Source organism: Zalophus californianus, chromosome 6 (genome assembly GCF_009762305.2).
Source record: "Zalophus californianus isolate mZalCal1 chromosome 6, mZalCal1.pri.v2, whole genome shotgun sequence".
Classification (NCBI taxonomy): Eukaryota; Metazoa; Chordata; class Mammalia; order Carnivora; family Otariidae; genus Zalophus; species Zalophus californianus.
The window spans coordinates 128177992-128198185 of record NC_045600.1 but is presented as its reverse complement, the minus strand read 5'-3'; the positions used below and the strand labels follow the sequence as shown (position 1 = coordinate 128198185).

Genomic DNA, 20194 nt, shown 5'->3' with positions numbered 1-20194 from the left:
ATAAATAAAGAGTTTCTGTCTGGGAGGATGAAAGTTCTGGAAATGAACAGTGGTGATGGTTGCACAAGACTGAATGTACTTAGTAACATGGAATTGTACACTTAAAAACGGTATATTTATGTTATGTATATTTTACAATAAAAATTTTTAAAAACTATGTTAGACAACCCAAAAATAAACTAAGTAGTTAGACTTGATGAAAAATATTAGAGGAATGACATCACCAAGATGACAACATAAATCATTCCTGACTTTACTACCCACCGCCCCCAAGAACAATAACAATTATTCATGGACAAGGCACCACTGGAAGAATCCTAGAATATGGAGGTGAGGCTGAAGCACCACAGAGACCAAGACAGATCGCATTAGAAAGGTAATTAGCAAGAGGCATGGCTACATACTGACTTCACTGCCCCTCACTCAGGCCGGCGCAGCAGCACACCAAGAGCCTACTGTTCCTCTAGTGGGGAAAAAAGAGCCCAGGGTGGACGTCCAACTCCCCCAGCATTGTGGGCCCCTTTCTGAAAGCCTCCACCCTTGCCCCATGGTGACTGCAGGGGAGACTGCAGGGCTTAACCCCCTGTAAAGTCTAGAACCTGTAAAGTCTGGAAGAGGAGAATACTTTTCAGATGTGCATATACCAATGTCAGGAATCAAGGATCACAAAAAATCAGATACAGGTGACACTGCCAAAGGAAACTAATAACAGCTCCAATAACTGACCCTAAAGAAATGAAAATCTATGAACTCCCAAAGAATTCAGAATAATCCCCTTAAATTCCTCTTAAAGAAGTTTAGTGAACTACAAGAATACACAGAAAACTAAATGAAATTAGGAAAACAGTGCATGAGCAAAACAAGAAGTTCAACAAAAAGAAACCATAAAAAAAAAAGAAATCCTAAAGCTGAAAAATACAATGAAGAATTTAATAGAGAGCCTCAAAACAGACTTGACAAGGCAAAAGAATCAATGTTCTAGAAGATAGGCTATTTGAAATTATCCAGAGAAAAGAAAAAAAAGAACAATGAGGAAGAGTGAAGAAAGCTTACAAGACTTAAGGAACACAAACAATATCAGCATTATAGGAATTGCCAAAGGAGAAGAGAAAGAGAAAAGGACAGAAAGTATACTTAAAACAATAATGGCTGAAAACTTCCCAAACCTGGAGAGAGAAATTGATATCCAGATCCATGAGGCCAAAAGGACTCTAAATAGGTTGAACCTGAATAAGGCTATACTACGACACATCATAATTACAATGTCAAAAGTTAAAGACAAAGAATTTTGAAAGTGGCAACAAAAAAGAGAGAAGTTACATACAAGGGAATTCCCATAAGACTACCAGCAGATTTCTCAACAGACACATTTCAGGCCAGGGATGATATATTCACAATATTGAAAGAAAAAACAAAACAAAACAAAACTGTCAGCCAAGATTTCTATACCCAGCAAGTTGTCCTCCAGAAATGAAGGAGAGCTATACTTTCCTAAACAAACAAAAGCTGAGGGAGTTCATCACCACTAAACTTGCCTTCCAAGAAATGTTAAAGGGAGTTCTTTAGTGGAATTAAAAGGATGCTGATTAATTTCATAAAAGCATAAGAAAGTAACATAAAACTATCTGGTATATGTAGTGAAAATTACAGTAACTGTGATGCATAATTCACTTACAGCTCTGCTTTAAAAGACAAAAAATAGTAGTAAAAATAACCATAATTACAATGTTATTGGTTTCACAATATAAAAAATATGTAAACTTTAACATCAATAACCTAAAATGTAAGGGAGAGTAGAAGTAAAAGTTATCAGTTTAAAATAAGGTGTCATCACCCCAATGTTCATAGCAGCAATGTCCACAATAGCCAAACTGTGGAAAGAGCCGAGATGCCCTTCAACAGATGAATGGATGAAGAAGATGTGGTCCATATATACAATGGAATATCACTCAGCCATGTGTAAAAAAAATGAAAGCAGACCCCTATCAGGCACTGCCTGATACCAAAGCCAGAAAAGGACACTATAAGCCAATATCCCTATGAATATCGTTGCAAAAATTCTCAATAAAATACCAGCAAACCAAATTCAGCAGCACATTACAGAGATCATTCACCATGATCAAGTGGGATTTATTTCAGGGATAGAAGGTGGTTCAACATATGCAATCAATGTGATACACCTTATTAACAAAATGAAGGACAAAATCATGATCCTCTCAATAGATGGAGAAAAAACATTTGACAAAATTCAACATCTGTTCATGATAAAAACTCTTTAACAACAAATTAGGTGTAGAAGGAATGTACCTCAACATAATAAAGGCCATATATGACAAGTCCACAGGTAACTTTATGCCTAATGATGAAGGGGTGAAAGCTTTTTCTCTAAGATCAGGAACAAAACAAGGATGCTCACTCTCACCACTCTTTTCAACATAGTACTGGAAGCCCTAGCCAGAGTGATCAGGCAAGAAAAAAATAAAAAGCAGGAAATTGAAAAAAAAAATAAGTAAAATTATCTCTATTTGTAGATGACATGATTTTATATATATAAAATCCTAAAGACTCCATAAAAAAAAAAGTTAGATCTTATCAATGAATTCAGTACAGTTCCAGGATACAAAATTAACATAAACATAAAATTATTAATATAACATTAACATAAAAATTGGTAGTGTGTCTATACACTAACAATGAGTTATCTGAAAAGAAATAAAGTGATCCCATTTATACTAACATCAAAAACAATGAAATATTTAAGAATAAATTTAACCAAGGAGGTTGAAAGAACTCTACACTGAACACTACAAAACACTGATGAAAGAAGATAAAAATAAATGGAAAGGTATCCTGTGTTCATGGGCTAGAAAACTGAATATTGTTTACATTTCCATATTACTCAAAGCCATCTATAGATTCAATGCTATCCCTATCAAGATTCCAATAGCAGATTTTACAGAAGTAGAAAAAAAATCCTAAAATTTATATGGAAGCACAAAAGACTCTGAATAGCCAAAGGAATCCTGAGAAAGAAGTACAAAGCAGAGGCATCACACTTCCTGATTTCAAGTTATATTATAAAAGCCATAGTAATTAAAACAGTATGGTAATGGCATTAAAACAAATACAAACCGACAGAAGTGAGAACCCAGAAATACATTGGTGCATATACAGTCGTATTGAGAAGGGAGCCAAGAATACTCAATGGAGAAAAAGATAGTCTCCTCAATAAGTGGTGCTGAGAAAATGGATATTCATGTGTAAAAAAAAATGAAAGCAGACCCCTATCTTTATCCACTCACAAAAATTAACTCAAAATGGATTAAAGACTTGAGTATAAGCTCCTTGGCAGTAAACTCGATAGTGGTCTTAGCAACGATTTTCTGGAAATAATACCAAAAACATAAGCAACAGAAGCAAAAATAAGTGAGACTATATCAAACTAAAAAGCTTCTGCATAGCAAAAGAAAAAACAAAATGAAGACAACCTACAGAGTGGGAAAAAATATTTGCAAACCATATATCCAATAAAGAGTTAATAGCCCAAATACATAAGGAACTCACACAACTCAGCAGCAAAATATATATACATATATATATAACAATTAAAAAATGGGCAAAGCACCTGAATAGACATTTTCCCAAATAAATTATACAAATGGCCAACAGGTACATGAAAAGGTGCTCAACATCACTAATCATTAGGGAAATGCAAATCAAAACCACAGTGAGATATCCCATCCTGTTAGAATGGCTATCATCAAAGTGACAAGAGTTCACAAATGTTGGTGTGGATGTAGAGAAATAAGAATCTTTATCATTCTTCCTCAACCCTGGGAGGACTTCACTATTAACAGAGGCAGTTTATTTTTTTTTAAAGATATTATTTATTTATTTATTTGACAGAGAGAGAGACAGCCAGAGAGGGAACACAAGCAGGGGGAGAGGGAGAAGCAGGCTTCCCGTGGAGCAGGGAGCCTGATGCGGGGCTTGATCCCAGGACCTTGGGATAATGACCTGAGCCGAAGGCAGACGCTCAATGACTGAGCCACCCAGGCGCCCCAACAGAGGCAGTTTAAAGAACTACCTTCCCAAGGAAGGACTGCGGCATGGCCTTGGCTGAGCAGTCCTGCTCTGGGTGACCCTGAGACTTCTGCTTAGTCTCTGCAGCCTTGTCACCCTAGGGTAAAATGGGAGCATCGTTTGCCTGACGACATAAGATTCCCTAGGTGTCCACAATGTTGGGCACTATAGTTCAATCAAAAGGACCAAACACTACCTATCAAATCTAATTACTTCTTTAAAACATTAACTCCCAAGACACTAAAAATGTAGTAAAATGTATAGGAAATGAGCTTCATGATATCTCTCATGTATATTTAATAAAACCACTTTAAAGCACGTTGTACAGACCAATCAGTGAGACTGTGCTGGTTTACCACTTCTGTTCTTCACCTGTTCCGGTGACCTTGGGCACAAGCCCTGGGCAGGCCTCACCCCCTGGACATGGACACCTCCATGTTCTCCAACATTGTCGCACATCTTTTAATTCTGAATCACCACCCCTCCCCAATTAAAAAAAAAAAAAAGAAGAATCAATTTTCCTTCACAGAAGAAATTATTTTATTCCATTTTTAAAAAGTAAAGGATACAGATATTTATTCTTTGCCTGGCAAAAGCCATTTTCCCATGGGACTCCGGGCTCTGCCTCGTTAAGTTAATGGTGATATGTTAGAGAAACCTGTGGCCTCCAGGGGCACAGTGAGCACAAAAATTTGGCTGGAAAAGCATTCACATGATCAAAACATTTCCTGTAGCAAAAATTCACAAGTTCATTTTATCCTGAAGACCATTTTGATTTTGAAGAAAAGATTTACTTTTGAAGATACTTTAAATTTACTAATTGAACCCAGCACAAATCGTTCTCCACGTAGGTGAGAGGAGAAAAATGAGAAGCCAATTTCAAGTACTCCTCTGCCACACTCGCCTCCTCTTACGTGATGAAATCTTCTCATCTCTAGGCCTGATGTGTCCAATGACATAAACCACGCTCAAAGCTCAGCATTTGTGCAGTCTGTTTTCCTCCCTGGTGGCGGGCTTCTCTGAGCCACGTAAGCCCATTTCCATTCTTCCGTGGGACTGAGATGGGCTCCAGCCAAACAGGTTTTCACCCTCACCTCACGTACCCCTGCTCCACCTGCAAGGCCTCAGAGGCTGACCCATGCCTCCCTCGAGCCTCCGGCATGACTGCTGCGGTGTAGATGGGAAAACCTCAGGCTGATGGGAGCCTGACCCCTCTTTTTATGGCCTTCACAGCAACGGTCACCTCTAGGTCGTACATTAAGTGGTTTGGTTTTTAACATCATGAGCTACACTATATAAAGTGTATTTACCCAAAGAAAAACACTGAGCCCCATTCTGGCGCAATGGCTCTAGACTTCCCAAGATTAGAGTAGGGGAAGCAGCAGGAAGCACACCTATTCTCCCTGCACCTGTTTTCTACGTACACCCAGGGGCTGCCGCTCTCAGCAATGCTGGTCTGTTCGGCCTTAGAAGTGTCACATGTTGGGACCTCGGTGATAGGCACTCATCTTTTTCTCTCCACCTACTCAGCTCCAGTCACTGGCCACCAAGAATTCTTTCCAAGAATGCTAACTTGGGTAATCTGGTCAGCCACTGCAGTGGGGATGCACCTCAGGGGAAACTGAGCAAAAGCCTCCAAATCTTTTGGCCAGGAAGTGCTGGCCACACCATGCAGCACCTTCAAGCTGGCCTGGGTATTACTAAGTAGTTCTAGAAGTACAAGGAACAGAACTGCCATTTACTTGATATTAGAGCAATTGAGATTCAGGGCTTTTTCAATTCTAGAAGTGACAGTGCCTCAAAAAAGGCTAACTGGTGGGGCAAAGATCAAATAGGGCTTCTTATAATTATAATCTATCCTATTCCAAAACAGCGTGATGTTCACCACTACTGGAGAGCACCTTTGCCAGGGGGACAAAGAACACCATGTGTCACAGCCAGTTATCTCTTCCCTGCAGGCAGGGGACACTGCAAACAGGCACGTGACCAAAGCTGATCCCAGAGGCTCCCACACTGAAGGTTTAACGCCGCTCCTCAACTTCCGAACACGTCCAACATAGGGGCCCACGCAGTGTCAGTCCACGCTATACCTTCAAGAAACGGCATGTATCATGTGCAAATGTCTCCCTTGCGGTACCTTCTGGATGCAGGGGGCTGAGGGTGCTGGTGTTTTGACTCCCACAGCCTTGGATTAGGTGAGCCTATTCCCCAGGGTGAGTGTTGTGGAGAACACAACATTGGCTTCTGAGACATGTCCATATGTCATAGAAAAGGAAATGCAGCACCCTAAGATATGGCCAATGTCAAGTGATGCACATTAGAGGAGGCCGAATGCTAACACTGGCCTGATTCTTTAGAAACAAAAAGAGCTAGTTCCCTGCTCGGGTGGTTGGACCGAACTGGCTGTCTGAAGAGGGGACTGTTGGCACTGGAACTGCTAATCTGGGGACGTGCCCTGGAACTGCACTCACGGTCAGTGAGCCATTGGGGACAGCAGTTGTGTTCAAGCTACTGGGGATCTCGCCAGTAGCCTGGATTTTAAAATAGACCAAATAAAACACTGGTAAAACAATCCCAATTAGAAGCATGATAAAAACGGCATTCCACCACTGAATTCCACAGTCTGCACCATTTGTCGGGGTCTTCGGAGAAGCCGGGAGGAGCGGCTGATTGGAGGTCTCTAGACAGTAACTTTCATTTAAAAAGATTTCTGACTGCACTGCGCGCTCAATATTCTGGTCAATGCCCTTAAAGAAATCCGTCAGTGGGCTGGACAGGGCACCGGTGACTACAGCTGCTCTATCTGGGTCTGGCTGCTCCTCAAAGGTCACTCTGGTCTCTGAGGATGGGCTCAGGAGGGGTCTGAGTTCTTTGTGGGTCTCTGTTAGGATCCCATGATTTTTCACTGGAATCTTAATAGATTTCAAAGCATATAAGTCTTGTTCTCTGATGAAGTTGTTGACTTTCTTGATATCTGCAACCTAGGAAAGCCATGAAGACAAACATCACGAAATATGTAAACTCCTTAGAACGAATATCCAAAAAGTAGCTCTCTATGAAAGAGGATCCAAGCCCACCCCGCTTAAGAATCTGATGAATATTGGAAAACTGCATCTATGTACAAAATTAGTTTAGGCTGAGTAACTTTTTTGGCTTAAACTCAGCCTGAATGGGTAGCTTAATCATCACATTTCCATACAGATTTACAAGTTTGAATAACATAAGATCAATTTTGGAAAAGAGTCTCTTGTTTGTTTAAAGTGTGACCGCAACAAAATGTTTTTAGGTGAAACCCAACCATGGCAACTTAAAAAGCTATAGCCATGTCTACTTTTAACTTTTGAGGCAACAGTGCCCCCGTCTGGCTGACTTCCTTCCCACATTAAGAACCCAATTCAGTAGCTGATTACATTAGCGATCCCCAAACACAAAGCCTCAGCCAACTCAACAGACACTCAGAACCTATTTTAACTGTAATAACGTTTTAAGAGGTATGTCCTCATGATTCTACCATGTTTGCTTGCCCAGAAGTATTGTATGGCATATAAACTTATTTTTTAAATAGAAGAGATCTAGGGGTAATACACTTTGAGGATTTCACAACACTTAATGATAATTAGAAACATATAGGGAATCATGAATCAAGTTGGAAAGTATGGACTGAAGTCTTCTGTTTCAATTTTAGGACCGGAGGAGAAAGGAACTGCACTATGAGTTTTACAAAGTAACAAAGTTCATGACAAACTCCTTCCACAATCAAATCTTAAGGGAGGGGTGGTGCAGAATGTAAGTCAAAGAGAAACCCTCCCTCAAGCTAATGTTTGGAACTTACTGAAAGCATTAGAGATGGACTTTAAGATATTAACTCATAAGCCCACTTTAAACTAGAGTGTAAATACAGCCAACAGACCTTTAGACAGCACCTTGTTCAAATCAATCATCTCCATTATTTTTCACTTATTGAGCAATTGTTTTTATCATCTAATTGAATTGGGGTGGCAGACATTTTTAATTTATCATGTCTTGAAACTAAAGCATAAGGTGCTTGAGACCTGCTGGTCTCTGCCTTTAATAAATTAACACCAAATTTATATTTACTTTAAACTGGAAAACTGATTACTTATCGGAGGCATTATATATATAGTCTTCACAGACTTATTAAACATCAGTATTCCAAGAAGCCCACTGCCTCCACTCAGTGTAGGGTCAGATTCATTTTCAGCCCATGTCTATAAACCACACAGTATGCCTACAGAAGCTATTTAGAGAGTCAAATATAAATCTCAGTACAATTGAGAGACCACTCTGTGTCCCTAGAGACCAGCCTATTTATTTCCCCTGGGAAATACCACAACATCCTATACAATGTGTTTAACCCTTTGAACCTTGTTAGATAAATGATAAGAAACTAAGGAGAAAAAGATTTCTCAAATAAATTGGTTAGATAGCCTCAGGGGAGGCCACAGAAAGTTGTAACACAGTGTTATTAGCAAAATGAAATAAATAGTTTCAATCTAGGAGAAAAATGCAGCAATTCTATAAATACTTTCCTACTTACTTTGCCATGTTAATCACTCTGAATGCTAAAAACATAATTAAAGAGAGAAACAGGGTTATATAGATACACAGCATACAAAGGCTAGATCATGCAGTTCTAAAAGAGAGAATGTAAAACTTGACCAAATAAGCTACAACCAGCAAGAAAGGGTCAGAAAAAGAGTAGTCAAAAAAGCAAGCCTACCAAACAAACCTTGGATAAATTCTGCCTGGCATCTTTGGCCATAGTAGGTCTTAAATAAAATGTGTTTGAAAGAAGAAAAAAAAAGGTGGGGGGTGGGGGGGTGTCTGGGTGGCTCAGTCAGCTGAGCATCTGACTTTTTATGATTTTATTTATTTGAGAAAGAAAGCACAAGCCGGGGGAGGGGCAGAGGGAGAGGGAGAAGCAGACTCCCTGCCGAGCAGGGAGCCCAATGTGGAGCTCAAGCCCAGGACCCCGGGATCATGACCTGAGCTGAAGGCAGAGGCCTAACCGACTGAGCCACGCAGGTGCCCCTGAGCATCTGACTCTTGATCTCAGCCCAGGTCTTAATCTCAGGAGCAAGTTCAAGCCCCATGTGGTCTCCACATTGGGCATGAAGCCTACTTTATAAAAGGGGGGGTTCTGAAATTCAGTTTGGAGGGACAGGGAGAGAAGTACTCTGCAGAGAGGGAACTGCCCCAACACGTGAGATTCCTAACCCTCACTTTTCATGATCCCACGGTTCAGAATTTAAAGTATTTCCACCTGCCTTCCATCTCTCGCTAGATGGGGGGGGCGGGGCGTCCTTTAAGGCTACAAGAGGCCTCTCCAAACCACCTTTGGGTGGTCAGGAAGGGGCAGCAAGGGCCCCCACCCTTCAGTGAGTTGCTCTGTTCCTCTAAACACACAGGAGCTGAGGGACAGCTGACACCTTCACCTGTGGGGTTTCTTACTTTGCAGCCATACTGAAGAGCGAGCTTGTTGAGGCTGTCCTCCTGGGCCAGTTCCCGCTGCAGCAGCACCACGTCCCCTGCTCCTGGCTGGTGAGGGTGATGGGCACCCTTCTTCTGGCGCTCCTTGCCCCGGGGCCGCAGAGCCACGCGGTGGGACTCTTCCTCAGAGGAGTCCCCCGAGTCCCCACCACCGTTCTCAAACATGTAAACGTGGCTGGTCGGAGTCCTACAGACAATGGCCGGGCCTTGGAAGGTCTTGGTTAACACTTCCTTCTGCCTCATTTTCTTAACTGAAAACCAAACCCCATGGTTAATTCCACAGAAGGCACATTCAATGCTCTGCAGCTACACTAAAGAGAAGTGTCTTGTTAGAGATTACTCCTTTCCCTGATCACTGTAAATACTCAACAGACACCATCAGTACAAAAAAAAAAAAATGTGTTCTATGTTAGCTGAGATGCATATAAAAATAGCATTTTCCCCCAATTGCATCCCCCCTATTCCTCATCCATAGCTGGTGTCTCTCCAAAACCCACACAGATAAACGACTTCTCTTTTTAGTCTCAGAGGCGTAAAGAAGCTGCTGGGATCCTTGCAATGAGAGGCAAGGGCTGTTCCCAGCTTCCTTGCTCTGAGAATCTTAACTTAGAACTTTCGTACAAAACAATTCTTGTTCAATACTTTACACATTCCAAAGCATCCTCGCCAAGGTCAAAACTAAGGGCATTTGCTTATGAGAACTAGGAGAATAAAATACTCTGATTTCCAATACCCAAGGCTTGCATTACGTAGTATGTGGGCCAAGATGGGCAGAAAATTCTTGTCGAGCTAAGAAATTCGTCCAGTTTCTCACAGGTCGCTTTGCCTTCATTACATCCCACGCCTGGTTTTCATTTTCACCTCCAGCCAAGTGCACAAGCCACACTACCCGCTTTCCCCTCTTGGAACCGTCCGAGTGACGTTCCAGAAACGAAATCTCAAACACGGGGAATGACAGCCTCAGCAGCGCTGGCGTGGGGCCCTTCGGAGCCCAGGGGAGCGGCGCCTTCGGGGACAGCCAGCGGCCCCCCGCGCGACCGTGCCGCCCTCCCCCTCCTGCCCGCACCCTCCAGACCCGCCGGCCGGGAGGAGGGAGGCGGCGGCCGTCCTCGGGGACCCGAGGGCCGCCGGCCTCCCGTCAGAGCACAGGGCCTGCGAGGGGCCCTGGCGGCTCCCAGGCCTCAGTTTCCCTCAGAGCCCTTTCCGTGCAAGGAGGCCGGTCCCCACACAGGCGCTGACAAAAACAAAACGGGGCGCGGCCCACTCCTAGGCTTAGACGGGCGGGACCCCAACATTCCACAAAGGCACGACCTCCGACCTCTGCCCTCAACCCCAACAACCTCCAGCCAGCCCCGGACGGTGGCGGTCGCCGCCCCTCCGGAGGCAGGAGGGTGGCCCAACCTCTCAGCCGCGGCGCCGCTGAGGGCCCGCACGGCCCCCTCCCAGGACCGCGGCCCCTCCGGCCAGCCCCGGTACCTCAGCGCCGGGCATCCGCCGAGACCACCACCACCGCCGCTGCTGCCGCCGCCGCCGCCGCCGCCGCGCCTGCTGATTGGCTACAAAAATCAGCAGGTCTCCAGGGGGCGGGGACGGCGAGGCAGCCAATGAAATCAGCGATGCGCGGGCTCTGGAATGAGCCGGGCTGTGCTGAGAGGTCAGTACAGGAAAGGCGGCGAGGGGGCGGGGCCGGGGAGGGGCGGGGCGGGGCGGGGCTCCAGCTCTCCGACCGGACCCTAGCCCTACCCGCCTGCCCGCCACCCGGGCACCAGCTCGGCCCAGCTGCAGTTTTTGCTTCTGCTGTAGGCTTACCTCCCCCTCCCAGGTTTCTGCTGAGCCTCAGCTTTCTCACCTGTAGAAGAGGACTTTGGCCCCGCCCTCTGTGTCAATTGTGTAACGAGGGGGCGGATTCCCAGCAGAGTGGGTGTCACCTGCTGCGGCCTCCCGCTGGGAAGGGCGTCCCCTCCCCGCTCTGGCTCGGTCCGGGTGGGCCAGGGGTCTCCACATCTTGAAGCGCTTACCTCCACAGGAGGAGTTTGGTCCTCCGCGCACACGAAAATAGAAAAGTCCACCAATGTAAACCACTGAGCCACGACAATACGGACCACAAACAACACAATTTACCCAAGGTCGATGGCGGGGGACGACTCCTTAAGCTTAATAGTGATGGGTGAACCCTCTCATACACTAAAGCACAAAGGTTTAAAATTTCAACCCAAAAAAAGGAAAGCAAAATTAAAAAGCAAACCGTAACCAGGGGGAAATATATGCAACAAACACCACAAAAGATTAAAATCCTTAATTGAGACAAACCTCATCAAATGAATGAGAAAGTCACTTAACAGCCCGGTAGATAAATGGGTGGGGAGCATGAGAAGACAATTCGCCAAAGTATACAAATGGTTAATAGGGAAGAAAAATGAAATCTCAGTAATAATCCAATTAAACCACAAAGCAAAAGGATTAAAACAATAAGATCTCTCCCTTTTATGGCTTTCCATCCTACTTAAAATAAAAGTCGAATTCTTTATCTTGGCAGACAAAGGCCCGGACCGTTAGAGGGCTCCAGTGCATTCTCTGCCATTTACTCATTTCTTTTAGCCGCTCTCCCCTTTTTTTCTGGTTTTTAAACACCCAGATCTCCCACCCCTGGCCCTTCACAGGAATAGCCTTCTCTCAGCTGCTGGTATGGCTGGACCTTCTGGCCCCCAGGCCTCAGATAGGCCATTTTCTCAGCAGAGCCTTCCCTGTCTACCCCATATACCTGGGTGCTCCCTCCATGCTCTGTCAGGACATTCTGTTTCTTCATCTCACGTCTCAGTTGATTTACTTGTTTTATTGCCCAAATCCTCCTGTCCCTAATTATCGTCTGTTTTGCCCACCACAACCTGTGTCCAATTCAAAGCCTACACTTAGTAAATAGTGGCTCAACAGGTGAGACATTAAGTGACCTGACCCGAGGTACAGAGGAGAGGAGTGCCAGCACCAAAATCCAAATCCTAATGTGTAAAGCCCCGGTATCAGCCACAGCTGTACTCCTGGCCCAAAGTGCTTGGTCATGGGCTGGTGGATTTGGCAAGTCTAGGCATCAGAATGTAAGAATGTGATTAAAAGGGAGAGGAGTCAGATCAGAATCTGCAAAGCTGAATTAATATAGCCACTCTCTGATCTGTTACACTTGTTTCTTTCATTCAGCATGTCCAATAAAAAACAAATCCAGATTTAGGAGAGATTTTATTCGAAAAGATTATTGCAAAGGGAGAAAAAGATTTGCAATAGGGAGAACCCTCTGACTATAAGGTCTGCAAGCATCTCAAGAGTTAGAAAGGGCTTTTCTTTTATAGAGAGGAGTAAGCAAGGCTAAAAAGAACCAGGTGTGTGGAAGTGGGACAAAAGGGTGGCAGAACTGGACAGGTAGATACAAGAACGTTCTACCTGAGGCCAGTCTACTCTCAAAGAGGGACTGTATAGTGGCTCAAGCTGAGGGTAGGCTAAAGTCCGTTCAGGCGCCTGGATGAAGGAGCGAGGTTTCATGGAATTTTGCTTAAAACAAGCATTTTGTTCTGATTGATCAGTGGGGACAAGGGGCTCAGCTAACCATGTATGAGGCAAAGAAAGAATTTAGGGGTTTGTGTCTGGCCTTGTCATAGATAAACAAGGACGGCATCCATGAGTCTTATTTAAGTCATACGGGGAAGGAAGGGTGGTTCTTTGCAATAAGTTATTTTCCAGAACACAATGGGTGGATTGGGATGAGGAAGTCTTAACCTTTACTGTTTTCCAGGAGCACAGGGTGTCGGGAAAGCTCAACATTGTCAAGTTTCTGTCTGTGGATCTACTTCCACATGGCAAGCTTTGGAGCACAGTGGCAAGTGCTCATGGGGTTTACACTTCTAAGATGAGCAAAGACAAAGACATACACAGAAACGGCATTACAGATTATGCTAGATCTTGGAAAAATAAAAACTAGGTCATATCTGTTACAAAAATTATCCAAACTTCAAAAAGGTGAAAGGATGGTAGTATGTTCTTTCAGTGTCATGCTGGAGCTTGGTTAGCAAGCCCCTCCAAGAATAATCTGATTCTCTAAGCAGCAGTTCTCAAAATGTAATCTGGGAGTCCTGGGGACCCCTGAGACCTTTTCTTTTTTTAAAAAGGTTTTTATTTATTTATTTGAGAGAGAGAGAGCACAGAGGGAGAGTGAGAGGAAGAAGCAGACTCCCCGCTGAGTGGAGATGCTGATGCGGGGCTTGATCCCAGGACCCCCAGATCATGACCTGAGCTGAAGACACATGCTTAACTGACTGAGCCACCCAGCCCCCCCCGCCACCCGGACACCTTTTCATTGGGTCTATGAGGTCAAAACTATCTTCATAGTAATGCCAATATTATTTTCCTTTTTTACTTCATTCACTCTTGATAGACAGTAATTCAGCTAACATATATTGAGTCTCTACTGAGTACAAGGCAACACAACACTCCTGTGAGGTGGGTATCATTACCATCCCCAAACTGCAGGCAGAAAAAAACTGAGTGTTAACAGAAATTGCAAGATGCCTACCCGATATCCATTTGAATCTTTCACTTCAGAAAAGAACCCCAATATTATTTGGGGCAGCAACATGCCATGCTGAGACTACACTTCCCAGTCTTCCTTGCCACAGGGTGTGCCCCTGTGAATAAGTTTCAGACAACGTAAGAGGAAAATGTTGATGGGACTTCTGAAACGTTTAAAAGGCAGACGTCTGGAAAAGCTCTGTAAAATATGTGTGTCCTGCTTACCCTCTCTCCCACTGCCTGGAATGAAGATGTGATGGCTAGAGCACCTGCAACTCATCTTGGACACGAGGCAGCCTTGGAGGTGGGATCCACGTGCTAAGGATGGCAAAGCAGAAAGATGGAAAGTGTGCAGGAAAGAACTCAATGTCCCCATTGTTTAAGAGATTAAGATTCCTGTTACTAGGGTGTCTGGATGGCTCAGTCGGTTAAGCGACTGCCTTTGGCTCAGGTCATGATCCCAGGGTCCTGGGATTGAGCCCCACATTGGGTTCCCTGATTAGCGGAGAGCCTGCTTCTCCCTCTGCCTCTGCCTGCTGCTCTGCCTACTTGTGCTCTATCTCTGTCAGATAAATGAATAAAATCTTAAAAAAAAAAAAGATTCCTGTTAGTATCAGCTATTGCAATTCCTAACTTAGATCTTTGGGCACAGAGATTACATTATTTGTCCTAGACATCATAACTAGTCAGTAAAATAGGCAGAATCCAACCTCAGACAGACTACAAAAGCTCACAGTCTTATAAAAGCTTCTGAGCAAAACTCAACTTTGCTTTCTCCACTGGCCCAGCTCAGCCAGGATGCCTGCTTAAAATGTGTGAACACTTCCTGCAGAAACATACCCTAGTTTTCTCTCCAGGCCCTTGGCTAGGCTGGCTGAGATGCAGTTCCTCAGGCCCAGGTGAGGTCAGAGAGGAGGTGTTGGAGCAACATGGCTCATCCTCTGAAGTATGTCAGGGTCACATCTGCCAAGGACAGTCCCACTGCTCCGGCACTGAGAAAGCTGCAGTCAATCCTCCACAAGCTGACAGGCCTACTCAGATGTTCCTCCAATTCCTGCCAAACCTAGAGCATCCTCTCCCCTGCTATGGACTGAACTGTGTCCCTGCTAAATTCATATGTTGAAATACTAACACCTAATTTGACAGAAGGCCTGTAAGGACAGAGGGCCTATAAGGAGGTAGTTAAGGTTAAGTGAGGTCATAAGAGTGGGGCCTTGGTCCAATAGAATTAGTATCCTTGTAAGAAGAGACAGCAGAGAGCTTGCTGTCATTCTCTCTTTTTCCCCGCTCACACACACTCAAGAGGAAAGACCATGTGGAGATGCAGTGAGAAGGTGGCCATCTGCAAGCCAGGAAGAGAGCCCTCACCAGAATCTGAACCCTGATGGACCTTGGTCTAAGACTTCCAGATTCCAGACCTGTGAGACAGAAAGTCCTGTTATTGAAGCCATCCAGTCTATGGTATTTTGTGATGGCAGCCCAAGCTAAGACATTGACCTTCTCCCGGGAAGGGCAGAAGATGGAAAGGAACAGATGCTGAGTGACTGGCTTTCACTAGATGTTTCAAAACTCCAGTGGGTAGAGACCAGAGATTTGCACTGGCCAAGTCATTAGAATTTCTTAAGCCACAGCTCTGAATTTTATAGAGAGGAATTTAAGACCCAGAGACACAGGGGACTTGCCTGAGGGGGCACAGTGGGTTAGCTGTAGGCTTGAAGCATGGTGAAAGATGATTGAGTCCAAAGCTAGGTCTGCACTTAACCACTTGTGTGACCTTGATGGAAGCCCATAAGTCTTCTGGGCCTTGGTCCCCTCCTCTATGCTGTTGTGGGATGGCCATATATCCCTTCTGCTGGGAACATTTTCAGTTTGTCTGTTGTCTTAGCACAATTTCATAGTTTGGACCTTCCCTTTTCATGGTTGGGACACAACCTCTACCTCTCTTTGTGGTGGTCTGCAAGGCAAATGCTCCCTGCCCACGCCTTGGCAAGTGTTGCTAGTTCATCACAGAGGCCAAGACAGTTGTCAGACCTCTGTGTGGAGTTACCCAAGGCAGCTTTAGTTGTTCAGGGGAGAGTGGTAGGAAAAAAAAAAGGTTTAAAAAAATATATTGCATTTAGCACAGAAAAAAAATCATTAAAAAGTTAAAGAGCATATAACAAATTGGGGAAAAATATTAGCTATCTTTGATATGTTAATATCCTTAATATATAAAAGGCATTCAGATCTCAATAAGAAAAAAGGAAAAAAACCCCCAAACACTCCATGGAAAAATTGGCCAAATGATGCAAACAATTCACTGAAGAAATTCATACAGAAAAAAGGTGTTAACTTGACAGATGGTCAAATCAATGGAAATTCAAATAGCTGTAAGAAGCTGGAAAAAGTCAAATCTGTAAGGATTATATGGCACATGGTTGCACAGGTGGGGAAAGGTACTCTCAGACCCTGTTGGTGGGAGTTTCAATTGGGACATTTGTAGCATTATGTAGCAATAACTTTTACATTGTGCATATGCTTTGATCTTTTTTTTTAAGATTTTATTTATTTATTTGAGAGAGAGAATGAGATAGAGAGAGCATGAGAGGGGGTAGGGTCAGAGGGAGAAGCAGACTCCCTGCTGAGCAGGGAGCCCGATGCGGGACTCGATCCCAGGAGCCTGGGATCATGACCTGAGCCAAAGGTAGTCGCTTAACCAACTGAGCCACCCAGGCGCCCATATGCTTTGATCTTATCTCTCACATTTAGGAATTTGCCAAAGAAATAAGTAGGACATGTAACAAGATTTGTTACAAGGCTATTCTTAACTGTGAGAGATGGAAAAAACCCACAAGGGTTGGGAAAAAACCCAACAGGAGGGGGGTTTGGTTGAATTCATGTAGCTCATTTATGAAATAAAATAAAGCCCAAATAAAATAAAGCCCACTCTTGTAAAATACACATCACATGGAAGGATGTTAATGAATAACAAGCACTGTTGTAAAAATCTCTAGAAAAAGAGAAAAGGACATACATCACCCCACACACATCTGAGGTTGTAAGGCAGAATGCTCATAGTGGTCACTCCTGGGTGACTTAATAATTGCCTCATTTATGTGTACTTCCCTTTTTATTTTTAAAAATATTTTATTTGTTTATCTGTCAGAGAGAGTGAGAGAGAGAACATAAGCAGGGGGAGTGGCAGGCAGAGGGAGAAGCAGGCTCCCCATTGAGCAGGGAGCCTGATGCAGGGCTCCATTCCAGAACCCTGGGATCATGACCTGAGCCAAAGGCATCCGCTTAACCAACTGAGCCACCCAGGCGCCCCTGTGCTTCCTTTTTTAAACTTGTCTCTGCCACACATGTTTACTCCGGTTATACGGAGGTGACGTACCGAACAGTGGTTAGTGCCCCAGGTGCTGGAGTCAGACGTCTAACTTGGTTGCAGCCACACACTCTACCCCTGAACTAGACCCCCTCAGATGTCCAGCTCTGAATCTAGCCCTTAGAACCTGTAGGAAAATTCCATGACCTCTGCAAGCCTCAGTTTTCTCATCTACGAGACAAGATCTAAGATTGGTCCAGCTATTCACAAGGTGCTTGGCATACAGTGAACATTCGGAGAACATGGGTTCTCATGATTATGATGGGGGAAACCATAAAGGCATAAAAGTCCATTTTCCTTTAAATAATGCTCCCCCCTCCCCCCCCCCCCCCCCGGCAACTTAGGTAGCTGGAGATGGCTCATGAGGCTCAGATCTGCTCTGATTTAGGGACAGGTTTCTCAGGTGAGTTTTAAGCTCCTGGGTCGGCAGCTTTATTTGTGTCAGAGTCAATTTTCCCCTGGGCCAAAGTATGAGGAGTTGCCCGAGACTGGGAGCCTGATGAACACCTGATGCCAAGGTGTCCTAGGCAGTGCCAGCAGGGAGCACCACCCTTCAGACCTGCTGAGCGCCTGGCCCGAGCTCCCGAGTGATCCCCGTGGTGCTCACCAGGTCATCCCCGGCTGACTTCTGTCTGCCCTCCCCTTCTCACTTGGAGGCTGGGGCTACACTGTCATTGCCACCTTGGTGAGGAACCCAGTTTGGGGTTCCCTGAAGAGCTACACCCACAAAACCTCGGTGTATATAGCAGAGTGTTGAAAGTCTTCATAGACACATCTTACCTCCATGTCGTCCCTCTCAGGAGCAAAACCTCAACCACCCCTCTCCACCCAGCCCCTCCGGCCAATTTTCTAATACCCTTGCTTACTCCGTGCCAACCTTTAAACTCAGCTCTGGCTTCCCTGGGTGTACCTGGGAGTTATGCCCGGGTTGAGAGTCTGATGCAACAGCTCCATGGTCCCCATCTCCTCCCAGTGCCCTGGTATTGTGCAGGGGACAGATCTTTTATCATTTTTATAAGAACTGCCTGCTCACCTGCACCCCAATGTCCACAGCAGCAATGTCCACAGTAGTCAAACTATGGAAAGAGCCGAGATGTCCTTCAACAGATGAATGGATGAAGAAGATGTGGTTTATATATACAATGGACTATTACTCAGCCATCAGAAAGGATGAATACCCATCATTTACATCGACATGGATAGAACTGGAGGGTATCATGCTAAGGGAAATAAGTCCATCAGAGAAAGACAATTATCATATGGTTTCACTCATATGTGGAACATAAGAAACAGCACAGAGGACCACAGGGGAAGGGAAGGAAAACTGAATGGGAAGGAATCAGAGAGGGAGACGAACCATGAGAGACTCTGGACTCTGGGGAACAAACTGAGGGTTGCTGGAGGGGAGGGGGGTGGGGAGGATGGGGTAACTGGGTGGTGGGCATTAAGGAGGGCACGTGATGTGATGAGCAGTGGGTGTTACACGCAACTGATGGATCCCTGAACTCTACCTCTGAAACTAATGATGTGCTATATGTTGGCTAAGTGAATTTAAATTAAAAAAGAGAATTGCCTGCTAAAACAATACTATTTTAGATATATTAGGTTACAGAAAATATTATTAAAATCAATTTCGTCTTTTCTTTCAGCTATTTTTTAATGTGGCCGCAAGAAGTTTTAAAATTGCATCTGGCTCACTTACGTTCTTATTGGACGGCGAGGCCCAAGGGTCTCACTGCCTGTGATGCCTGAGAGCCAGTGTGGAGCCTGCCTTGATCTGCAGGCTGCCTTTTTGTTCTCTAAAGGGCCCTGGTAAGCTGCAAATATCCTGACCACTTACATCAAGTCCTGGCTTGGCCAGGAGGATGACAGCTGGGGAGGGGATGAAGAGAGGCAGGGATACCGCCAAAGAGACCCCTTTTGCCTCCCTACCCTCTGCCTTCGCAGACACTCCAGCCAGGACCCTCGGACCTGAAGTTTCTCCACAGGTGATGGTCGGCCAGGAGCAGCAGGGCCCGCTGAGCAGGAGGGAAGTCTCTCACTGAAGACGGGGTCACTGTCCCAGGGGAGGGTCCAGGAGGAAGCTGCATCCAGTGATATTTCGGGGAGCACAGGGTGAATGCTGCACCCAAACAGAAGGGCCAGGAGCAGTAGTTGGAAGCAGGAAGCAGGACCCGGGGCCAGGGTCTGGGGAGTGAGTGAGGCTAGAGGCCACGGGCAGCAAAGGTGGGTGAAGGAGGGACCCTGGGCTCCTCAGCTGAGCCTCCCTCAAAGAAGACTCTTCACCATGCCCCGGTGGGACTCTCAGGGTTTGCTGTCTGGAAGGATGGTTTGGTTGAAGTTCTGTGTCATTGTAGCTCAGGGTACAGATCTGTGAAATTGCAGGTACCTCCAGTAATGGACCCTCAAGCTACAGAAGATTTGATTACATACAGGAGCATGTCTGGGTCCCTCAGCAGGACTGTTCTAGACTTAAAACAGACTTCAAGCTGATGCATCTCATATGTACATAGTAGGTGTTCAATACCGGGTTGTAAACATCTTGTTAAGCCCATGCTTAGAACCCAGAAGGGGCTCAACAAAACATTTATTTACCTGATTTGAATATGTCTGTTACGTCTCTAACCCTTTCAGCATTATTTCCAGCCTCAAATCCTTTCAGGAAAAAGTACTTCTGTATCA

The 20194-nt window shown here is 44.8% G+C and overlaps 1 protein-coding gene across 3 annotated transcripts; it reads right to left on the bottom strand.

The window, feature by feature from the left end:
- Positions 1-4599: 4599 nt before the first annotated feature.
- On the bottom strand, positions 4600-11185 carry LYSMD4 (LysM domain containing 4). Of its 3 annotated transcripts, none has more exons than XM_027572394.2 (3): positions 11071-11185; positions 9556-9845; positions 4600-7064 (listed from the first exon to the last, which is right to left on the bottom strand). In XM_027572394.2, exons 2-3 carry the CDS (start codon positions 9835-9837, stop codon positions 6453-6455), a joined length of 894 nt encoding a protein of 297 aa, XP_027428195.1. In that variant the 5' UTR covers positions 9838-9845; positions 11071-11185; the 3' UTR covers positions 4600-6452. The 3 variants fall into 3 exon arrangements, with proteins under 3 accessions (XP_027428195.1, XP_027428194.1, XP_027428196.1); XM_027572393.2 differs by lacking the exon at positions 11071-11185 and adding an exon at positions 10328-11044; XM_027572395.2 differs by lacking the exon at positions 9556-9845 and having other exon boundaries at positions 11071-11123.
- Positions 11186-20194: the final 9009 nt, after the last annotated feature.

Bases quoted from the DNA above. Each gene is read 5' to 3' on its own strand.
- LYSMD4 (XM_027572393.2), bottom strand. The intron at 7,065-9,555 runs GTAAGAAACCCC...TGGCTTTCCTAG, and splicing joins CTCTTCAGTATGGCTGCAAA to GTTGCAGATATCAAGAAAGT.